The sequence below is a fragment of the Seriola dumerili genome, unplaced genomic scaffold (genome assembly GCF_002260705.1).
Source record: "Seriola dumerili isolate Sdu_G_001 unplaced genomic scaffold, Sdu_1.0 BDQW01000074.1, whole genome shotgun sequence".
NCBI classification, from domain to species: domain Eukaryota; kingdom Metazoa; phylum Chordata; class Actinopteri; order Carangiformes; family Carangidae; genus Seriola; species Seriola dumerili.
Window position 1 is genome coordinate 399,798 of NW_019174329.1, and position 20,969 is coordinate 420,766.

The following is a 20,969-nucleotide window of genomic DNA, read 5'->3' on the forward strand; positions in this document are numbered from 1 at the left end:
CCACCACCCCACCCCACCCCAAAAACACACAATACACTTTCTCTTTTTCCTCCCAAGCAACACACATACACGCGCACGTACATGGTGGACTGTGGATGGATTACACAGCTAATATGCAACACACAAAGGTTCTCCTGCAGAGGCAGACATCCTTCCACTGTGCAGAGAGACACGACACCCACCCCCCACTGGCAGAACTACTCTAATCCCTAATGTGTCGCCATGTCCTCCGTGCAGGAGGTGGGAGAGGGATGCTTTTGTATTTTCTTTTAAACCTGCTGCTGTAACCACAGAATACCAGTGATAGTAGCTTTTATATCTCATTTTTGCCTTGTGAAATCTTCAAACAGGGTTCCTGCAGGGTTTTTAAAACCTTGTAATGCCACAGAGAAGGTCATTTAATACCTGTTTTCATGATCATACCGTCCCAAGTACGATGGAAAACCAGTGGGTATGACATTGCCTTGACATTTTTATTAGTTGATCAAAGTTTATTACTTTCCGGCATTATATAACTAATTGTTAATGATGCAACATGGACCGGGATATGAGGCATAAAAGGATGGATGTATTAATCGATTAAAAATTATTAATGCTTTTAAGCTCATTTAAGTTTTTGCTAAAAATCAACACTTGCTCATTATGAGTCAAAGAGCTTCCTAGCTACAGTAGCTATTAGCAGTGACAGTGTTCTTGCTCAGGTCCGATGCTGATGACTCCAAAAAGGAAAAGGATTGAACAGCTTCCTGCGTTCACAATCCACTGTCACAACAACCCAATTTAATTAATAGTATGTAATATCTCCAACAGTCTGCCAGTCTGATACAATGACTGTCTATGGCAATTAAGGAAAACACCTGCGAATTAAAATTAAGATTTCTAAGCTTCTAAGACTTTTCAAGATCCCTGCAGATACCCTGTTAAAAATGAGCCTTCCTTCTCAAATTCAACACAAAATGCTGTAGTGTTGGCGATAAAGTGTTAGCGCTAGTTAGCTTTGGTTTTGACCAGATGGATGTAGGCCTGTTTGTAAAGGAGCCGAGGAACTGCCCTGAACTGGCTTCGAAAGCATATGTGGGTCGGCCCAGAGTCCTCTTCATAAGCTCTTTGTGACAAATGAGCGAGCGCGGCGATTGCTGCTGTGGTGGTCGTCAGAGAGAATACAGCTTTGTCAATGAGAACTCACAAAACAGCACTGACGTCTTAAAGCTCTTATACTGTATGTTGCCTTAGTATGACCCCCCCACCCACCCCACCCCCACCCCAAAACACACAATACACTTTCTCTTTTTCCTCCCAAGCAACACACATACACGCGCACGTACATGGTGGACTGTGGATGGATTACACAGCTAATATGCAACACACAAAGGTTCTCCTGCAGAGGCAGACATCCTTCCACTGTGCAGAGAGACACGACACCCCACCCCCACTGGCAGAACTACTCTAATCCCTAATGTGTCGCCATGTCCTCCGTGCAGGAGGTGGGAGAGGGATGCTTTTGTATTTTCTTTATTAACCTGCTGCTGTAACCACAGAATACCAGTGATAGTAGCTTTTATATCTCATTTTTGCCTTGTGAAATCTTCAAACAGGGTTCCTGCAGGGTTTTTAAGAACCTTGTAATGCCACAGAGAAGGTAATTTAATACCTGTTTCATGATCATACCGTCCCAAGTACGATGGAAAACCAGTGGGTATGACATTGCCTTGACATTTTTATTAGTTGATCAAAGTTTATTACTTTCCGGCATTATATAACTAATTGTTAATGATGCAACATGGACCGGGATATGAGGCATAAAAGGATGGATGTATTAATCGATTAAAAATTATTAATGCTTTTAAGCTCATTTAAGTTTTTGCTAAAATCAACACTTGCTCATTATGAGTCAAAGAGCTTCCTAGCTACAGTAGCTATTAGCAGTGACAGTGTTTGCTTCAGGTCCGATGCTGATGACTCCAAAAAGGAAAAGGATTGAACAGCTTCCTGCGTTCACAATCCACTGTCACAACAACCCCAATTTAATTAATTAGTATGTAATATCTCCAACAGTCTGCCAGTCTGATACAATGACTGTCTATGGCAATTAAGGGAAAACACCTGCGAATTAAAATTAAGATTTCTAAGCTTCTAAGACTTTTCAAGATCCCTGCAGATACCCTGTTAAAAATGAGCCTTCCTTCTCAAATTCAACACAAAATGCTGTAGTGTTGGCGATAAAGTGTTAGCGCTAGTTAGCTTGGTTTGACCAGATGGATGTAGGCCTGTTTGTAAAGGAGCCGAGGAACTGCCCTGACCCTCTACCAGCAGTTGTTCACAGGCATTAGTCCAAACTGAGTGTGCCAGTGAGGCAGTGGGGCTGGTGTCCCTAAAGGACCTCACGTCATTCTACTGGATTAACCATGCACCTTCTGTTGCCTTTTATTTACCTATCATTATGATACTTATCCAAAAAACATTAAGTGGTTATACAGTAAAATGTCCTCTAAATCAAACAACATCTACATACATAAAAAAAACAGAAACAGGTAACTGTCATGAGACATGCAAAGGAGTACAAATTAATTAAATGTATTGTCATGAGATATGGAAAGGAGTGCTAATTCTTTTAAAAGAAGTCTTTGATTCTTCAAAGGGCTTTCTACTCTGATAGTTTCTAACCTTTCATGGCCTCAAAAACATCATTCAACCTTTTACTGGTGCTGTGAAATGTTACAGTAAGGTCAAACTTCAATCTCTTTAATCTATGAATAGTTGAAAACAATGCATTTGATTTTTACTTTGAACATTTTTTAAAATCTCTCTTTTCAAGAGTTGTTGCAGCACTTCCGCTTTGAGAAACGGGCACTTCCTGCTCGATCCGTCTGGCGCTAGAAAAAATACACACTTCCCCTTTTTCTGCTGACCTTCAATCATTTCCTCTCCCATACGTGCACACATTGCACCACAGCGCCATATTGTTCTTTGGCCTTTTCAGACGTCATGTTAGCACCAATTCATGCTGATGTTTTCACTTTGAGTAAGTGCAACCCTTTCAAAATATGAGCGTAAACAAAAATATATATATATATATTTGTGGGAACCGGAAGGAACACGTGAGTTGCCGCCCATTCCTGAGGTCAGGGATAAGCTGGAGGGTGAAGTGGATAACGGGATGGCGTGCTATGACCTGCCCCAACGGGAACTCGCGATGACACCCACCAGGACCCTGAGCCGGTGCTGATAAAGCCACCCTCCAGGAAGCCTTCTAAAATTACTCTCCTGGCCCCCTCACTGCACACAGAAGTGACTCTGTCGGCCTGCTGCCATATCCACAACCCTTGACTCAAATCATATCGTGATATTTAACTCTCTTCTTCTTTTCCTTACATCACGTGCAAAAACAAACAAAAAAAAAACAAAACAATCTGCCTCCAGCACAGACTGCAGAGAAGTGCGCAGGGAGCTACTGCAGTCTCCATGCTACTGCCAAGACTGCTCAGGCGTCTTGCTAGTTTCTGTCAAGAGGGGAGGGGGGAGGTGGGTGAGAGAGACTGTCATTGTGAGCACAGTTAATATGAAGAATGAAGGGACGAGATGGAGAGACTGCTGCTGTGTCAGACAAGTACCATGGATTCATAGTTATGCGCTACAAAAGCATGCTAGAGAAGCAAAAAGCCTGAGCACTGTATAGGTGAAGCTGCGAGGCCTGTTGTACTCTTGATCTTCGCTGCTTATACCATTTTAGCAGTTTGTAATAATAGCATCAATTTTGAAAGTAGTTCTGAACTCAAAATATGATAATGAAAGCAGCCCAAAGTGAGCGCTATTTTCTAACCGAGTTCACATTTCCTCCATATAAATACGTAACTGGTACCACTGATAAGATTCTACCTTTGTATTACTTCACCCATACAGCGCGGCAGGTACAGAGCTCAGATACAGGGGTACAGACACACACACACACGAAAACACACGTGCACGAAAGCTTGCTGGACACACACACTTACCCCTCGCCTCAGGCTCCGGAGGCAGTGCATTTTGGGTTTGGAGGTCATGAAGTCGTTGAGGCGGTGGGAGAGGGGCTCCTTGTGCTGCTTGGGAGACTGGGGGTCGTTGGGAACAGCAGAGGGTGAGGGCGGGGATGAGGCTGGGGGGGCAGGTGGGGGCTGGTGGGGGGATGTTAACAGGGACATAAGCTACCAGTAAGAGAGGGAGCCGTGACGGAGAGGAAGAGGAGGAGGAGGAAAAACATGGAAGAAGAAGAAGTAGAAGGGGTCGAGAATCCAACGAAAAAAGACAAAGGAGGAAAAGGAGGAGGGAACACAAAACGAAATAAATAAGCCTCCTACAAATATTAAAAAATAAACACACAACAGAAAACCCAAACAGAACGTAAAAGACAACTGAAGGAATGTCAAACCTAGTGTATCAGTAGTTATGTTGTGGAAAAAAAAAAAAAAGTCAAACACATAACAAAACATAAAAACAGTTAAAAAGATAAAAAAAAAAGAAGAAAACGACCAGAGTGAGTAGGAAGCGTAAAATGTGTTAAAGCAAGCGGCTGCAACGAAGCAAACAGCAAAGAGTATCAGTCAAAGCGCATGCAGGCTTCCATTTTAGAAATTCCTTCTTTTTTTCTCTTGGGGTTTTTTCTTTCCCGACCTCATCGCAATCCGGCTAGGACGAGAAATCCACCACATCCCCCACCGATATCAGCAGATGAATTTGAGGTCATCATCAGAGGAATCTAATTGCTTATCGCTGTCCTAAAACTTCTGACTGCATAATTCATCAACCGGTTTTAGAGAAGTTAAAAGATGAAGCAGTGACGAGTTCTAAGATGCCGCACAATGCGCATGCATGGGCAAGTGAGTCAGAAACCCTCCTTTATAGAACAAAGAGACTCAGAAATCCCTAAAAAACCCTGGTTTCTTTAAGGCAAAAATGGTGCTTTTATACTGAAATATCAGTATAATGTTTTATTTTTGTATGTGTTTCTGTTGTGCTTGCATGCAGGTGTGTGCATGTACAGTATAAATACCTGTGTGTGGCTGTCTGTGCTCCCAAACACTTTGTATAGAAAATTAATCCTGAGTAGATCAAGTACATGTTTGGGAGTTTACACACAGTGGATACGATGAGTTTAAACACCATTTTCTGTACACATACAGTCAGTACGCTGGGGGTTTGTCATCTAGCATTGCACACACTTGCTTCCAGCATTCCTCTTCCCCATATACACACACACACACAGCCAGTTACTCACTCATGCTCTGATCTCATTCAATACCAACAGTGCCACCAGCCCATAAGACGGTCAGAGATCAGTTTTGCTGTTCAGAAGCAGGAAACCGAAGGAGGCAACTCGAGGCCGATCACCAGTCAATGGAAAAAACGGTGAAGGGAGACGGTTAACTTTAGATCAAGTTAATATGTGCCAGATGAGTCCGTCCACAGGTTGAAGGTAGAAATGCATTAGTGTGTGTTACAGAAGGGAGGCTCCAAAAATCGGTGAGGGTGATTGCCGGGAAGGAGGAAAACGGGTGGCAAATAATAACAACAAAAATGGCAATACCAACAGAGAGCTAGCAACAGAGTTCTTGAGCTTAACAGAAGTCAACAAAAGAATCTACGTATCTACATAAAAATGAAACTAAATCAAACACATAGCCACTACTAGCAATGTAGCAGATACTGCAAATGTAACATTGAACACATATATCGCTATAGCCACTGTATCACAGAGACATAACCAACATAAAGTAAAACAACCTACAATATCCACCCCACCCCATAAAAATTTCCCCAAGGTGCAATGTGGCCTCCAAATGTGCAAAACCAAATCCTCTGCCACCAATGAGGCTTTGCTGTGTGTTCGAGTGTAACTGTGACTCTTTTGTTAAGTGTGCATTCATGTGTTACCTTGTTCTTGTTCTTAATGAAAGGCCACAGTTTGCCCTTGGTCTTGCCAGCAGGCTTCTCCTTGCCCTCTCTGGGGCTGGACAGGCTGGTGTCAGACGCCGTCCTCTTCATGGGCTGACCGTAGTCCTCAAATTCCACATCACCCGGGGGCTCGAACCCAGACTTATAGGACTCCACCACCTGTTTGGAGTCCTAGTGGGGGGGGGGACAGTGGTCACAGCAATCAGGGAAAGTCTTATTCTTGATACATTTTATCTACTTTTTTAATATTTTTTAAACAAGCAATGTCTAAAAGGAGGATTTCTGTTTGTTTGGATTGTCCAGCTAATCAGCAGGTCTGGAGATGAGATGCAACGCAACAGCGACCTGGCGATTGTGTTGTTTGGAGTAGTTTCTGTCTGATAACAGTTGGTGAGTGTGTCATGAGAGGAAAAGGAGAGGGACTGTCGTTATTCAGCTTGTGGGCCACAGAAGAAAGAGGAAAAGACCTAAATCTGTCAGGCAGGAGTTATGACAAAACACTGAGGTCGGGGACACAGCCAGGCTCGTCAGACACAGGAAGAGGCACATTAATCAAGTGCAGTGTGCATCGACCTATCTGCACTGATAAGGGCAGAGGGTCTGGTTGCAGTTAGGACCCGGGGTCAAAGATCTGCTGTGCACTGTATATATGAGAGAAGAATAAGACACAGAGAGGCAAAGGAGCATGTGATATGTTATTCCCCGCTGTTGTTTACTGCAGCAGACAGTCACAGGCTGGAGTCATCTCCCTGGAGCTGGGCCATGCACACAGCTAGACACACACAAAACACACATAATATGCGATCCCTAAGGATACTCTTGTTTTTTGTCATACGGCAGGCAGCCAACATGTGACATCTCAATATATCACACTGCTCATTTTCTATTTAACATTGGAAAATTATTCCTTCTTTTTCAGTATCCAAGAAATAAATAATAAGCCATGGGACAAATCTGAAGCCAAGAACTGCATATTAGCTTCAAAGGTTTAGATTGAGAATAGCTCTGATCAACAGAGGGTTTAAACTAGGAAGCAAAGTGGTTGAACTTCCCCTTATTTCCAGAACAGGTACTGTGCAGGTATTTAAAACAGGGCCAGAAACGTTATTAGCTTTCCCATATCTGTCAAATTAAGTATAAGGCTACAGTCAACAGTCGGTTAGCTTAATGTAGCATAAAGACTGGAAACAGCAAGCCTGGCTATGGCTAACAGTAGCACAATCTGCCTACCAGCACCTCTAAATTAAACTAACTACACATAACCCCACATAAAATGACAAGTTGTTAGCCTAGTTAGCCTTAAAGGTGCTGGTAGGCAGATCCTATTGCCACTGACCAGAACCAGGCAAGCTGTTCCTGTTTCTTTATGCTAAGCTAACTGGCTGCTCACAGTAGCTTCATGTGCACAGCAGACGTTGTAGGGAGTAGTATTAATCTTCTCTAACTTTCCGCCAGAAAGTGAGTAAGCATAGTTCCCGAAATATCAAACTATTCCTCCAAATTTAATGGACTGTAGCGAACTGCACTTAGCAGCACCGCTCTGTGTATCCTTGTGTGTGTATCAAGAGTGAAACGTCCCTTGGAAGAGGGCCAGCACAGCCTTCACTATATGTACTGCCTAGCTCTCAAGTCAACCCTCCTTAGTTTCAACTACTTCCCTCAGATCTTCAGCATCTATGGGTGAAACTCATGAGCTCACTGACAGGTGCTCAAGGGGAAGCATCTTTGAGGAAGCTGGGTATGTGTGTGTACTCACTGATCACATCATATGAAACTAAAGGGGTAATCCAGAAATTCAGTACTGCTCTTTCATTCCATCTCACAAGACACAGATTAAAAAAAAATAATGGTAAAAATGAAATTGTTTGGGGCACCGCGGTGGCTCACCTGGTAGAGCGCGTACCACATTAGCTAAATCCTAACCGCAGCGGCTATGGGTACAAATCTGACCCGCAGCCCTTTGCTGCATGTCATCCTGTCTCTCTCTCACTGTCTCTTTCACAATTAAGGCAAAAAATTGCCAAAAAATAACTTACTTTAAAAATTAAATTGTTTGATTTTCTAGCTATTTGTCCCTCATTTCAAGTTTCAAAAATCCTGGATCCTACATTTCCCATAATGCATGTCAGTAGCCTCTTTCATTAGACTGCTCCTAAATACCTGTGTTTTTTCAAACCCCAAACCTCCAGTTTTTTTAAGTCTCAAACCAAAACTGAGAGATAACCCTGATGACATCATGAATGTTATTTTTTCCAGTCTTTGGAAATCTCCCTTCAGAACTACAGGAGACATTATCCAACTGTTTTCACAGGCTGTGTAGTCAACACGACAAGTTAGCTGAACTTCCTTAGTAAAGTCAGAGGAAGGCCCCTTTAAGGGGGACTACAGGGTGTATTTTTAGGCAACACAAAGCCATGAGAGTAGTTCATGGGGGAAATACAGCATGTGCATGCAGCACATTGATTTTCTCACTATAAAGGGGAGTTCAACACATAAATTGAATCATTTTATTCAGCTATTCTCTCAGCTACAACACGGCCCTCCCACAGCACTTTGTTGTTCACAGGTGGGTTGTTTTTTATTTTTAAAAAGCCCCCCCAACAGTACCAACCCACCAGCACACTTGTTGCTTTAGTGGAAGCCTAAAATCGGTGGTGTGTGGGCCTGAACTGACAGCCTGGCTGAGTGAGCAATATGTCCCACATGGTGTTGTGTGTGAGTGAGTGTGTGTGTGTGTGTGTGTGTGCACATATATCTCATTCTGTTTACTCACAGTTTTGGGCTCGATGGACTCGGCGGCTTTCGTCATTTCATCCAAACATTTCCCGACGATGGGCAGCACCTGGCGGTCCACGTCTGCAAACGTCTTCATGCACAGTCCTATCCTCTCAATCCGTTTCTCCTCCATGTCTTGAAGTTTCTAGGTAAAAATGCAGACATATTCGTACGTAAATACAAGCGTCACTAGCATCTGTTATAGAGTGAGTGGGCAGACCTTGCTTTGAAAATGAAACACTGAGCTTGGAATGAAACTGTCAGAAAGAGGTGTCTTTTGATATTGAGCATCAAAGATCTAACATCTGGGAAATCTCTAATGCACTTTCCATGTTTTAAATATATGACTCCTCACTGTCAAAAAACAGAACTTCAGAGGCAAAAACTAAAAAGAAGATCATGAATAAGTGGAAAAACTACTTTTTTTGTATCTCAAACTCTCAACATCTGTCAACATGCAGCGCACAGAACAAACAGCTTGTACAAAATAGCTCTTTATAATAATGGCTTGTTACCGTCAGTGTTTCCCACATGTTGAGAATTTATTTTTAGTTGTTGACCCAGAGGGGAGTAGGGGGTGGGGGGTGGCCAGCAAACAGCACTGTATTCACAAGCGAACTAATGATCGCACATGAATGCACCTTTGTGGCCAACTTTTCAATAAGTCTGCACTTTCAGCTACATTTGCACACAGAGCTTTGAAAGCTGATAAACACAAAATACAAAAAAAAAAAAAAAAACTTTTGGGTGGAGTTAACCTTACAATCTGATGTATGGGAAATACTGATTACCCATGAAAATGTAGGTTTGTTTAACATGTTTAAGTGCAATTATCTGCAGTAACAAATCAACTGAAGGGTGTTGTGTTTACCTGGAATATGTTGGGGATAATTGTGTAGTAATGGTCATTCTGCTCCTGGTTGAACTTTTGCAGGTAGGAGGAGTAATCGCCCTTACTGTCAGCAGCCATCTGGTGTCTCATCTGAGCTTGCTGTCGTGCCTGAAGAAAACAAAACACACAAACATGCACGTCACGGACACGCTCCTCATCGCTATACCTTAGTGTCCCCTGATTAACACAGACATATGGGTTACGCACACACACACATAGCCTGGGCATAAAAACCTATATGAGTTGACACATTTGTGCATACGAGTGTTCATGCATGCTCATGTACACACATAAACAGGGTCACAGGTGCAAACCCAAGTCGGGCAGCAGCAACAGCCTTTGGCGTAAGACTAAATGTAGGCCAGAACAAACATATAAACAGGGAGACAACAGCCTGAACTGGCTGCAGAATGCAGGGATTTGGATTTTGATTGCCCGCCCTGTCTAGCCTCTCTCTACTGTCGATAATGTTGATTATTTTAAGCTAGTTCAGTCTCAGGAAGGGAAGGCAGGCAGTCAGAAACGCAGCAGGAACAGCCTATTACAGATCCACGGCAAGCAGATGGAGATGAGATTATCTCAGCTAGACAGCATGTGGGGTGTGTGTATGTGTGTGTGCGTGCGTGTGTGTATGTGTGTGCTTGTGCGGCTAAGTGCTCATATCTGTTTCCTCTTTCTGTCAGATCTGTGTGGCCCGTCCGCACATAAATAGTGATTTCATTGGTTCATCCATAACAAAGAGTCACCTCATGAACCTGTGATTGCAATCAGCATTTGGTCTGCTGAGTAGCAGATGAACAAATACAACTGCAGCCATTTAACTGTACAGGAATATAACCCTGATCTGTCACAGTCCTGAGGGAAACATTTACAGGACTTCATCTAAAGACTCCCCCCCATCTGAAGCAAGAGTTAAGTCTCTCACGCTCGTGCTCACACACATATGGGTAAGTAATAGATGACATAATAGAAGAAAAGGAGGACATCAGAGCCGAGGTGCTTGTCAGACACAAAGGTACATTATGTCCAGCACATGAGGGATGACAGATAATACTTCAGTGGAAAAACGATAGTCACAGCCTACAAAAAAAAAAAAAATCCAGAGGAAACCTAAAAAGCACATGTGAAAATCCAGCTGTTTAAAATCTGCGTGCAGGCCTGTGAGCGTGCATTGATGGGGACGTGCCACGGTGGTGTAGGTGCATGCAAGTGTTCTGAAAGTGTTGACAAATGATGAGGGTAAACAACATCTCCATGGTAACCTGACATGGTGGCAGATAACAAAACCTTGAAACAAGCTGCTGCGTCTGCAGCCGCATCACATCCTGTTGTCATTTTCTGGAAATTACCGGTTTTGCTGTTACTCACACCTCTGCGTGCGTGTGTGTGTGTGTGTGTGTGTGTGTGCGCACCTATAGGTACATCTCTATCTAGCTGTCTGCATATCAATACATATCTTGATCTTAACAATACAGAGAATGAAGAGCAAAATCTGAATGGAAGTTGGTATGCAAGCTGACGCCTTACGCAACATATTCATTATTTCTCTTGTTTCATTTTTCTTACATCACACATATAAACCTCAGGGTGACAAGTGTTCAGCAGGAGACACGGAGGCAAGCCACTGATCACCGTCTGACAGGACAGGGCGTGTTAACAGTGAGCTGATGGTGGCTGTGTGTCAGACTCTACATGAGTGTGAGTGTGTGTGTGTGTGTGTGTGTGTGTGTGTGTGTGTGTGTGTGTACTGAGACACAAGTCGAGACAGTGTGTGTGTTCCCACAGATATAATAGGCTCTCTGTCCGCTGGACCTACCTTGTGGGAACTTCGCTTCAAGGCATGGCATAAAATAAATATACAAACACACACACACACACACACACACACACACACACACACACACACACACACACACACACACACACACACACAAAAAAACAAAAAAAAAGTTTGTTAGCCGTTTCCAACTAAACAAGAAGTTGCCATAGATGCACTTCCTTGGACCATCAGGACTGTCATCGGTCAAAAAGGGAAGCTACACAAACACAATAACCGCTAATATATAGTATTGTTGACCACCGTCTTGTGCTTTTAGTTAAGGCAGAAGAGAAGTGTCATTTTTCTAATTCTTTAGAACTGAGGATCTCCACAATAAGAAGTCTGTGAGTGTGTGTGTAAGAGGGCCAGGGGTCCGTCAAAAGAACTGGAACAGGCTTTGTGGATATCTAGGCTGTGAATCCAAACCCCAAATTGAGGGATTTTGTTTGCCAGAGGAGGGAAGAGGGAACAGTTAGAGGTTTGCTCCAGCTGCGGACAAAACCACAATACCTCAGCTCAACAAACAGCAGCTCTTTCGCATTAGACAGAGACATCACATTACAGACAACAGCAACTCCTGGAACTTAGCTTGTCAAAATAAATCTATGTCGAATGTTGATACTTTCTTCTTTATCGTTAATGACAAGCAACTTTGTTCAGGAGGTTAAAACATATAATTTCTTCATTAGTAACTCATAAAATCCTAAACTGGCCTTCAGCTGCAGAATACCAATGTACACAGACACAAGTACACACACACACACACACACACACACACACACACACACACACACACACACACACACACACACACACACACACAACTATGCCCACAAACATGTATACACACTGTTTCTTCTCTTCTTTTCTTGTCCAACACCACGCATGTGTTCTGTCTGTTCCAGACCTACTTACAACCCAAGGCTTTAACTATGACTAAAACACAAACTGGGTTGAGGTTGTGACATTTCATCCCTTCCGGTGATAAATACTCAGAGGCCCTCTGAATAACTAAAGGAATATGCCTCTGCAGAGAGAAAAACACACTGAGACACATGATCTGTTATTTTCTGTGGCTCAGTTTTATGGCCACATCCATTTATCACCTCAAAACAAACTGAGCACTTAAGAAATTATGATTAACTTAGCTGAAATCTAAACATGATGTAGCATAGCAAGTAACTACAGTTTATACTCTATGTGATACTGAGCAAAAGAACTTTTAAGACCAAGCAACACTGAAAGACAATATACAAATTAAACACTCTTTTACACACATCTGCATATTCACAAACTTTTTACAGAATCTAGTGAGAAAATTTGAGCTGATAGAACGGACACTACAGATACAAAAAGGGAAAACATGTACCAGTAAAGCACTTGTCAGAAAAACACACATAAGAGAATTTTTAAAAAATATATGGAACAAAAACCTTCCACACAATCAGTCTATTCTATTATAAGTTCTTCATTTGTGAACAATGGAAATGTGAGTAGGAGAAAATCGAGAGCTGAGGTCGGTCAAAACACCCACACAGAAAGCAAGAGGAGACAAAGCTAATGTTTGACGTTTTGTCGCCTTTATTTTCTGTAAAAGTTATGTTCAAGGATCAATCTGCAGCTTATCTGAGAGCGATATATTGAAGAGCATCACAATTACTACCAACACTATGCTGTCACAAAATCAAAACTCAGAGGTAAATTTAGGTACTTTTCAGCCATAATCTCTCACTGTGGGTCACAACAACATAAAAACCTACAGTATAGAGATTTGGAAACTCCTGACGCTTCCAAAGAAACTTAAGTTTCTCATTCAAAATGCTTATATCCGAGTCTATTCTTTCCGTGACGCTACAACAAAGGAGGTGAGAGGAAAATTATTATCACCAGTGGTCAGAAGGGCAACAGTGGTGAGAATAAGATCTAATATGCCACAGATAATGGATAATGTGGTAGTTTACATCGGTAGTTTCTTCCATTATAGAAAGTAGCTGTTCTTTTGATACCTGAGCACACGTAAAGCACCAACAGGTATTGACCTGAAACTGAATTTCAATGGCATCAACAGAAACTAAAAGTTAAGAGACAATGATCAGCAGAAATATGAAATGCACATTTAGCGTTACCACAAGCAAAACCACTGGTATGATCCTTGAGAGCCGAGTGACACATCTGCCATATTAAAGAGTTATTTAAATTATCACTTTATACAAACAGTGATACTAACTAGATGAGAGCAAAAAAAAAAACAGAACAGTTTCTCTTCCTTTTACAGAATTCTGAGTCTTTCATTCTTCCATAAATGGAATTATTGTGATCACAAACAACACAACTCTTGTTTCAAAACTAGTTTTTTTTTTTGAGCTGCTGTGCCGGGTCTTTCCAGTTGAGTTCAGTGTTAGCCTAAGCCTATTGTAGCTCTTTGGCTGTATGTCCAGAGTGCAGAAAGGCTCTTTATTCCAGCCTATATTTGCATAATAATCGGGTCTGAACTGTGTCAACTCGGAGCCTGAGCTCTGCTCCAACAGCTGATGAAGCAGCAGGAGCACGCGCTGCTGACCCATGATGCCTTGCGGCCGTGGGAGCTGTGTGGGTTAAAGGCTTCAGATTCTGAGGGCTCGTTTAATTGGTTATGACAACAGGAAATGACATCAGCTACAGCCCCAAGGGGCTCTGGTCTACAATTCCTAAGAATTGGATGATGGCTGCACGTGTTGATTTATTGAAGGTGACACATAGTCACAAAAAGAAAACACCAAAGCCAACTAATATGTATAATTCATATCCACATAAACTCACACAAGCGCCACCATGAACACACAGTCCTCTTTGTTGCTAAGGCCCGTACAGCACAGCAGCAGAGTGTTTGGTGGCTGCACTACACTGATAATGAGGACTCGGTGCTGCTATCAGCTTTGTTTAGCAGCAGATCGCTGCTGAGACAATGCCAGCTTTTACACACAGTCCCTGGCATCAAACACATGGTCAGTCAATCTTTACTGTCTTTCGAGCTCAGTGGAATGAGGAGTCAGGGCAGGGGGGCATGGGAAGGGGGTGGGGGTGTAAAAGAAAATGGTAAGGGTGCTAAGTGGGAGAGTGAGGAGGGCCGGGCAATCAGCTGTGGGGAAGCTGTGTTGTAAGCATGGAGGGTATGGGACAAGCTTTTGTGTGATCGGAGGCTGCTGCACAGGAGTGAGATGACACGTACCTTTTCCACATCAGCCTTAGTCACGTTAATGTCAGCGTCCATCTTCTCAAAGTATTGCTGTGCTCGGTCCGCCTCTTTACAGTCCCTCTCAAATCGTCTTTTACACTGGGGAAAAACGGAGAAAACCAAATTACTTTGATCACAGACAACAGCATATAAGTTGACCTTTTAATAAGCATAGTAATGGACGTCATAACATGTATGTATACGTCATATACATTTCAGGCCCAGCATTGTGTGCGACAGAGGTTAGTTTATGTCACTGACACAGCCACGGGGTCTGTCAGAGTTGCAGGCCTGCAGATTAAACAAATGTTCATAGAGGCCGTTTGTGTACAGAAAAACAAGCATTCATCCAGCCCTCTTTCGACCCCTCGAACCGAACAATCAGTGTTTGTTGGGCCAGCATGCACTCTGAACTATGCCTATCTGCCTCACACACACAATGGGATCATTGAACACACAGAGAAGTTTGAGGAGGACAAGGCAGTTATGCATCTCTCTCACACTCTTTTCTCTCCCCCGTCAAAGGGGCCAGGCAGAGATAAGAGGTGGTGTTCTGTGCAATCTCTCTTCTCGCTCCTCCACTAAAACAAATACGACAGACACTCCTGGATCTGCTCTTATCTACTTCAGTAATATTAAAGAGAATAACAAACATTTGGTCTACAACTGATGGTGAAAACACACACAACTGATATATTCAGCGATACTTCAGTGCTTCAGTGTCTGATGCAGTTGTTTCTGTCTTTTTATCTAGATTTACCTCAGGCAGTATTTTGTGTTAATTAGCGAACTGTCTTCATACATTCCTAGCATTGTCAGCCTGCCATCCAGGCAACAGACGTCATATATTATGCAATAACACTTTCATTAAAAGTTAGTTATAGCTTTATCATAGCCTTATTTGTATTGTAGAATTTCATCTTAATGTAATAGGGCAGCCGTGTATATTCATCATGTACTTATAAAGTCTGCCCTGTCCCCATTTTCCAGCTAAAGAAATGGAACATTGTTTGAGGTTTCTGTTGAAGACAGAACAGGACGTCCCTCAGGGCTCTGTACATGGTCCTCTGTTTTTCTTTTTTTCCATTTACAGACAGTTCTCCACGTCCTTAATGTTTTCCCTCCCATCATGGTCACAAGCCATCTCCCAAAGTGTCTGTTGTAGCATGAGCTTTTTTTGTGGCTCATTTGGTGTTGATGTTGATAACTTGATTTTTATCCCTTTATTCTACAGTGCTGGGCCCTAATGTATCTGACGTGTAATTCAACTGACAGCACATATATCTAAAATATAATGAGTGTGGACTAGTGTATGGTGTTCATTTTAAAAAAACATGGTAAACTACATTTTATGTCATGACTAAGGTTGGGTTCCGATAGCTGGATGTATTTTTTGGAAAAATTGTAAAATCTGCATTCATTAGCATCAGAGCTAACAAGGACAAATTTGGATATCACTTATCAAACCTTTTACCTCTCATCCTTCTGCATAAAACATTCAGGTAATGTTGTGATACTGCACACTGTATTATCACACTCACCGATTCCAGCTGTTTCCACGAGCTCTCGATGTGCTGCTGTGCCTTACGTCCATCATGGAAGTGCTGTAAGAAGAGTTGGAGAAGGGAAAGAAAAAAATATTATCATACTATTCACAAGCTTAAGGGATTTAAAAGCAGGTGAACCTGACCTTGACATAGTCGGGATAATAAATCATAAGCAGTGGGAATCAGAGTCTCAAACATACCATTAAACACTCTGAATATTACTCACGCTGTGACAGGAAAGTATTAACGTGAACTGTGAAAGTAGGGCAAATTCAAATAGATACTATACTGTGGCTGCATTAAAAATTATGACCATATAACCCACAAGCTTAACTCCCAGAGATTTGTACAAGCTCGAGCAGATGGCTATAAGTCTATTTGATTAAAGAGAAACCATATCATACCCCACCAGTTCAACACATGTGAATAAACACTGTGTTTTAAAACTCTAGTTAATTGTAACTTACATTAAATCACCACTAATAAAAATCAATAGAATGAAGACTCTATATCAGGTAGAAATTCCACTAAAATATAAATAAAAAATGGTCTAACATACTGTAGCTCAACTAACAATGAGAACCAAGGGACGGATAACAGACACAGAACAGATGCTGTTTTATGAAGTTATAAAGTCGCATGTTCTGTAAGGAGTTTGGTGCCAACAGCAAGGTTTATCCTCATGCATACATCCAAGGCACATTTCAGTGATTTCATGAACTCAGTACCTGTAACATGAATGGAATCTATACAATATTTGGAAAGGTTTGTAAGATAAATATAGAGTGCACACACGATGCATTCAGTGAAAAAGACAATGAACAACATTTCATTAGGAAAATATGTTAAAAGAAACTACTCAAGCTTATCTCTACTGAGGCCTAAAGAATGGAGAGTTTGTAGCCTTGCTAGCAGCATGTGTCTATTTATGGCAGTGTAGGGAATCCCCTAACCTTTTCTATAGGGCAACAATGTGGTTGACATTTGTGGTTTTGAGTGAAATATCTAAACAACTGTTGGTGATCCCCTTACTTTTCCTTGTTCCACTGTTGGACTTTCAAGATGTCCAACACTTAATAAATAAAACAAATAACCTTCCCATCAGCCCCAGCTTGTACTATTTTTAGTGGTGATTAGCAAATGTACTAAAATGGTAATCGTGGTAAACATTATACCTACTTAACATCAGCATGTCATTGTGAGCATGTTAGCATTTAGCTCTTTTGTTAAATGAAGAACTCGCATGTAGTGACTGTTGATGTTACAGTACTGTATGTGCCTGACTCTCAACACACATCTACATTTAATGTATATGAACAGACGGAGGAATAGAAAATATCCACAACAAGACAGTTACGACTGTTAGACGAGGTAGCAGGAAGACAAGAGAGGCCAACTGAAACACTGAAGCTTACAGTGAACATACCACAAGATAAAACATGAAAGTGTATGAGGCCGCAGATATAGTAATCTAGGGGGAGACAGACAGGCTACAGTGGATTCTGGAATATGCCAAATGTGGCATATTGGACAAGGCTAGGTGGCAGTGCTGATCTTAAACTCACACAGCTCATACACTGCGTGTTTTTATAACAGGCCTCACTTGGCCTTACTCACTCCAGGAGACCAGAGGACTTGGCCTGGAGGCAGAGCACATCTCTCTACAGCTCTCTGTGTGGATCACAGCCAAAAAACCCCTGGAAGAGGAAAGGCAGACCCACCAATTCTACCAACTTTGTTGTTTTTAAATTAGATTGCGATTACTTATAAAACACGCAAATGATTCCTGCGGTGCCTGCTGTCATGTTAATCTGCCAAAAAAAAGTGTCAAATTAAGATTAAATAACGCCACATAGACTCGACTATCAATGAGGTTTCCCCTGGTTACGCAGCCTGCGGAAGCTAGGGTCAGTAGCTGAGCTGAATATCGATGCTGCCATTCAGGCCGTTATAAAGAACAGAAAGCTGCTGCTTGTACTTCTCTGGAATTTCAGTGCTTGGACGGCACAAGGAAGTCCTCAGTATTCTGTGTATTAACTCACACACACACACACATACACACACACACACACACACACACACACACACACACACACACACACACACAGGAGATGTGAAATTAAGACTGATGCAGGAGACCTAAAGGTTAATCCCACCTGAATAACACTGGACATGAGAGCAGTAAGTGAGAATGCTCTCTGGTTTACCTCAGGTACTCGCACTTCTCATTTCCCAAAGTTTCGAGGGAAGCTGAGTGAAATAAGGAAGTGCTCCAGCGTTTCAGAGGAAGTATTTGAGCTCAAACAGAAAATGGGACATTGTGGAGCAAGTGAAGTCCTGTCAAGCCAACATATCATGTGTTTCATTTTTTCAACCGCTGTTAAGACCTTGACCTTCAGATTCCTGTTAGATAAGAACAATCCTTTCGATGATGAACTCTAAAAATGTCTTTCTAGATGATGATAAGATGCAGAGAAGATGCCATGAAGGCTTCTCACAACACGGACCACAGGCCTGGGTGACATCATTGTTAGTGTGAAGCATTCTTTCAACCAAATATTTGTCTCCATAACAACATTTCTGAAAATAATATCCAATGTCTCATGCTGTCTGCATCAACAAATCTTCCATCATAATGAAGATGAACAAACTACGCTGACACTCTTTCCCAAACACCTCCATCAGATTCAGAAGATCCTGCTGGAGGATAAAGGAGGATGCTTTGACCAAACCAAACAAAGACACGAGCCCCATTTACTTTCAAACACAATTAAGAAAAAAAGAGCCATTAGCCGTCTGGGATGCAGGTACACAGTAAATGCTGCAGCCATTTCGGCAGCTGTTCTGCAGTGTTGGTCTCGCTGTGTTTAAATTCACAGACTGCAGAGGATACACTTGGCTCGGCACAAGAAAAGAGCAGACGCACCCCGTCTTTCTTCCACTCATCCCTCTCAGTAACAGCATGTGACTAGCTGGCACTGTCAGGGACATCTGGGCAGCTTCAACAGGTCGGTGACCTGAAGCTGCCACTCTCGGTTACCAAGGTATTTGAAAGACAGCGAGAGAGAGAGAGAGAGCGAGAGAGAGAAAAAGTTTGATTCACCACACTAACAAATTCTCTCCAAATTCTGTCTAATAAAAGTGGGACTGGAAAATATGATCATTATCCATCCAAACACATTAGATCAGAGACAGCAGATTTAATATTTACTTAATAATGGGAAGCAGGCCTGCTCTATATGCTATGACTACATCTTCAAAGACAAAGGAATTCCTCAAGCTGGTCCCTGTAGTTACGCACATCCACCAGACTCCCTCCGGGAACCAAGACAACCAGAACCAAGACATGTTAGAATGAAAGAACATATAAAGTAACAGAAAACTGTGATTTTGTAGACTCTTGTTCTGGCAGCATCTTTCTCTGCATACACAAACACAAACATTATCAGTGTTCCAAGTGCGTGCACCACATTGTCTCCAGCTACTATCTGCTGTCGCCCTTATCTGCCTTGTTACTTTCCAGTGTCGTCTTTGTACCACACTGAGCTGAGGTGGGACAGACATGCACCCTTTGTGACTCACAAGCTGTCCACTCCACAAATACAATATGCTTTGAGCAAAACGAAGACATGGGGTGAAAGAAACGAACATCCTCTGCCGACTGAATAATAAGAGAGGAGCAAAAACTTCACTCCAGCACAGCATTTAAACTTTAGAGTTTACTTGTGTGACAGGTGTGACAGGTGCAACATGTACGTCTGTGCACACATCCACAAGATTTAACTGACCTGTCAGTCATTGACATGATTTGGTTCACAGGAATGTGCACCTGAAGTCCTGTGCAGTTGTCAACACACATATAATCATGAAATACGAAACCTCATGAAAGCTCCACTGAGACTTTCCTCCTCATGTTTAGACCATTAAGTGACGAGAGTGATCCTGCAGAGGTTATTCATACTGAAGTCTTCTTCTTTTTGGATTGACATGTGCATTCAGCGACTATGGCAAGATCCAACGATCAATTCTCCCTCTCAGCTTCCTATTTGTCTTTCCACTCAGCACAAGGAGGCATGTGAGGCCACTCCAGAGAGACACATTGTTCTCACACTGTGCTTGCATCTCTCCTCTCTGCCTCTCAGAGATAAATGAGGTGAGCATCCTCTGCCAAAACCCACCTAAAGATGTTTTATAGCGCATTATGGCTTTCAGCTGACTTTTCGGTAAATGCTTTCCTAGCCTTGGCAGCTGAATAAGATGTTTTTTTTTTTTTTCTTTCATTTTTTCTAGCTGGTTGAACTTGTCACATCGCAGCAGGATAGGACAGATTCAACTTCCCCCGATGCCAAAAGATATAATTATGTGCTGTGATGGGGGTGCAAGTGGATACAAAAGAGTACACACAGGACTAACCTTCACGTGGACTCCTCCACTAACCCATACAGTAATTATATTACAGTGACATTTATAAATGTTACAAGTAACTGTTACAGTCATGGGAGTGTTTAAGGGTCTTTATAAGCCCTCATGGACAGCAGTGTGCTGACTGAACACCTTATTATGATTCCTCAGCACAATCACAGTCCAGTGAGGCTTAGGCTCTTCATCCCGTATTAACCCTGCCTACTCTTCATCTTTACCTATTATACTATTAAGCAGAAACAAGCCCTGCATGGCCAATGGGAGGGTATCTCCATCAAGGGCGCAGGTTTGCATATGGACAGTAGGGACATGTCCCAACCAATATTTTGGGAGGACAGAATTGCCCCTTCTAATATTTGAGTGAACTCATTC

At 42.3% G+C, this 20,969-nt stretch overlaps 1 protein-coding gene across 7 annotated transcripts in view; it reads right to left on the reverse strand.

The window, feature by feature from the left end:
* The window catches only part of fnbp1 (formin binding protein 1), a 60,249-nt gene that overhangs the window by 13,861 nt on the left and 25,419 nt on the right, over positions 1–20,969 (reverse strand). For 4 of the 7 annotated variants that reach the window (XM_022744021.1, XM_022744022.1, XM_022744020.1 and 1 more), the window contains exons 5-10: positions 16,170–16,232; positions 14,623–14,727; positions 9,575–9,703; positions 8,702–8,848; positions 5,908–6,099; positions 3,993–4,181 (exon numbers count right to left, since the gene is read on the reverse strand). In XM_022744021.1, coding sequence (XP_022599742.1) covers positions 3,993–4,181; positions 5,908–6,099; positions 8,702–8,848; positions 9,575–9,703; positions 14,623–14,727; positions 16,170–16,232 — 825 coding nt within the window. The remainder of the gene's footprint in view (positions 1–3,992; positions 4,182–5,907; positions 6,100–8,701; positions 8,849–9,574; positions 9,704–14,622; positions 14,728–16,169; positions 16,233–20,969) is intronic. The other 3 variants (XM_022744024.1, XM_022744025.1, XM_022744026.1) reach the window with 2 other exon arrangements.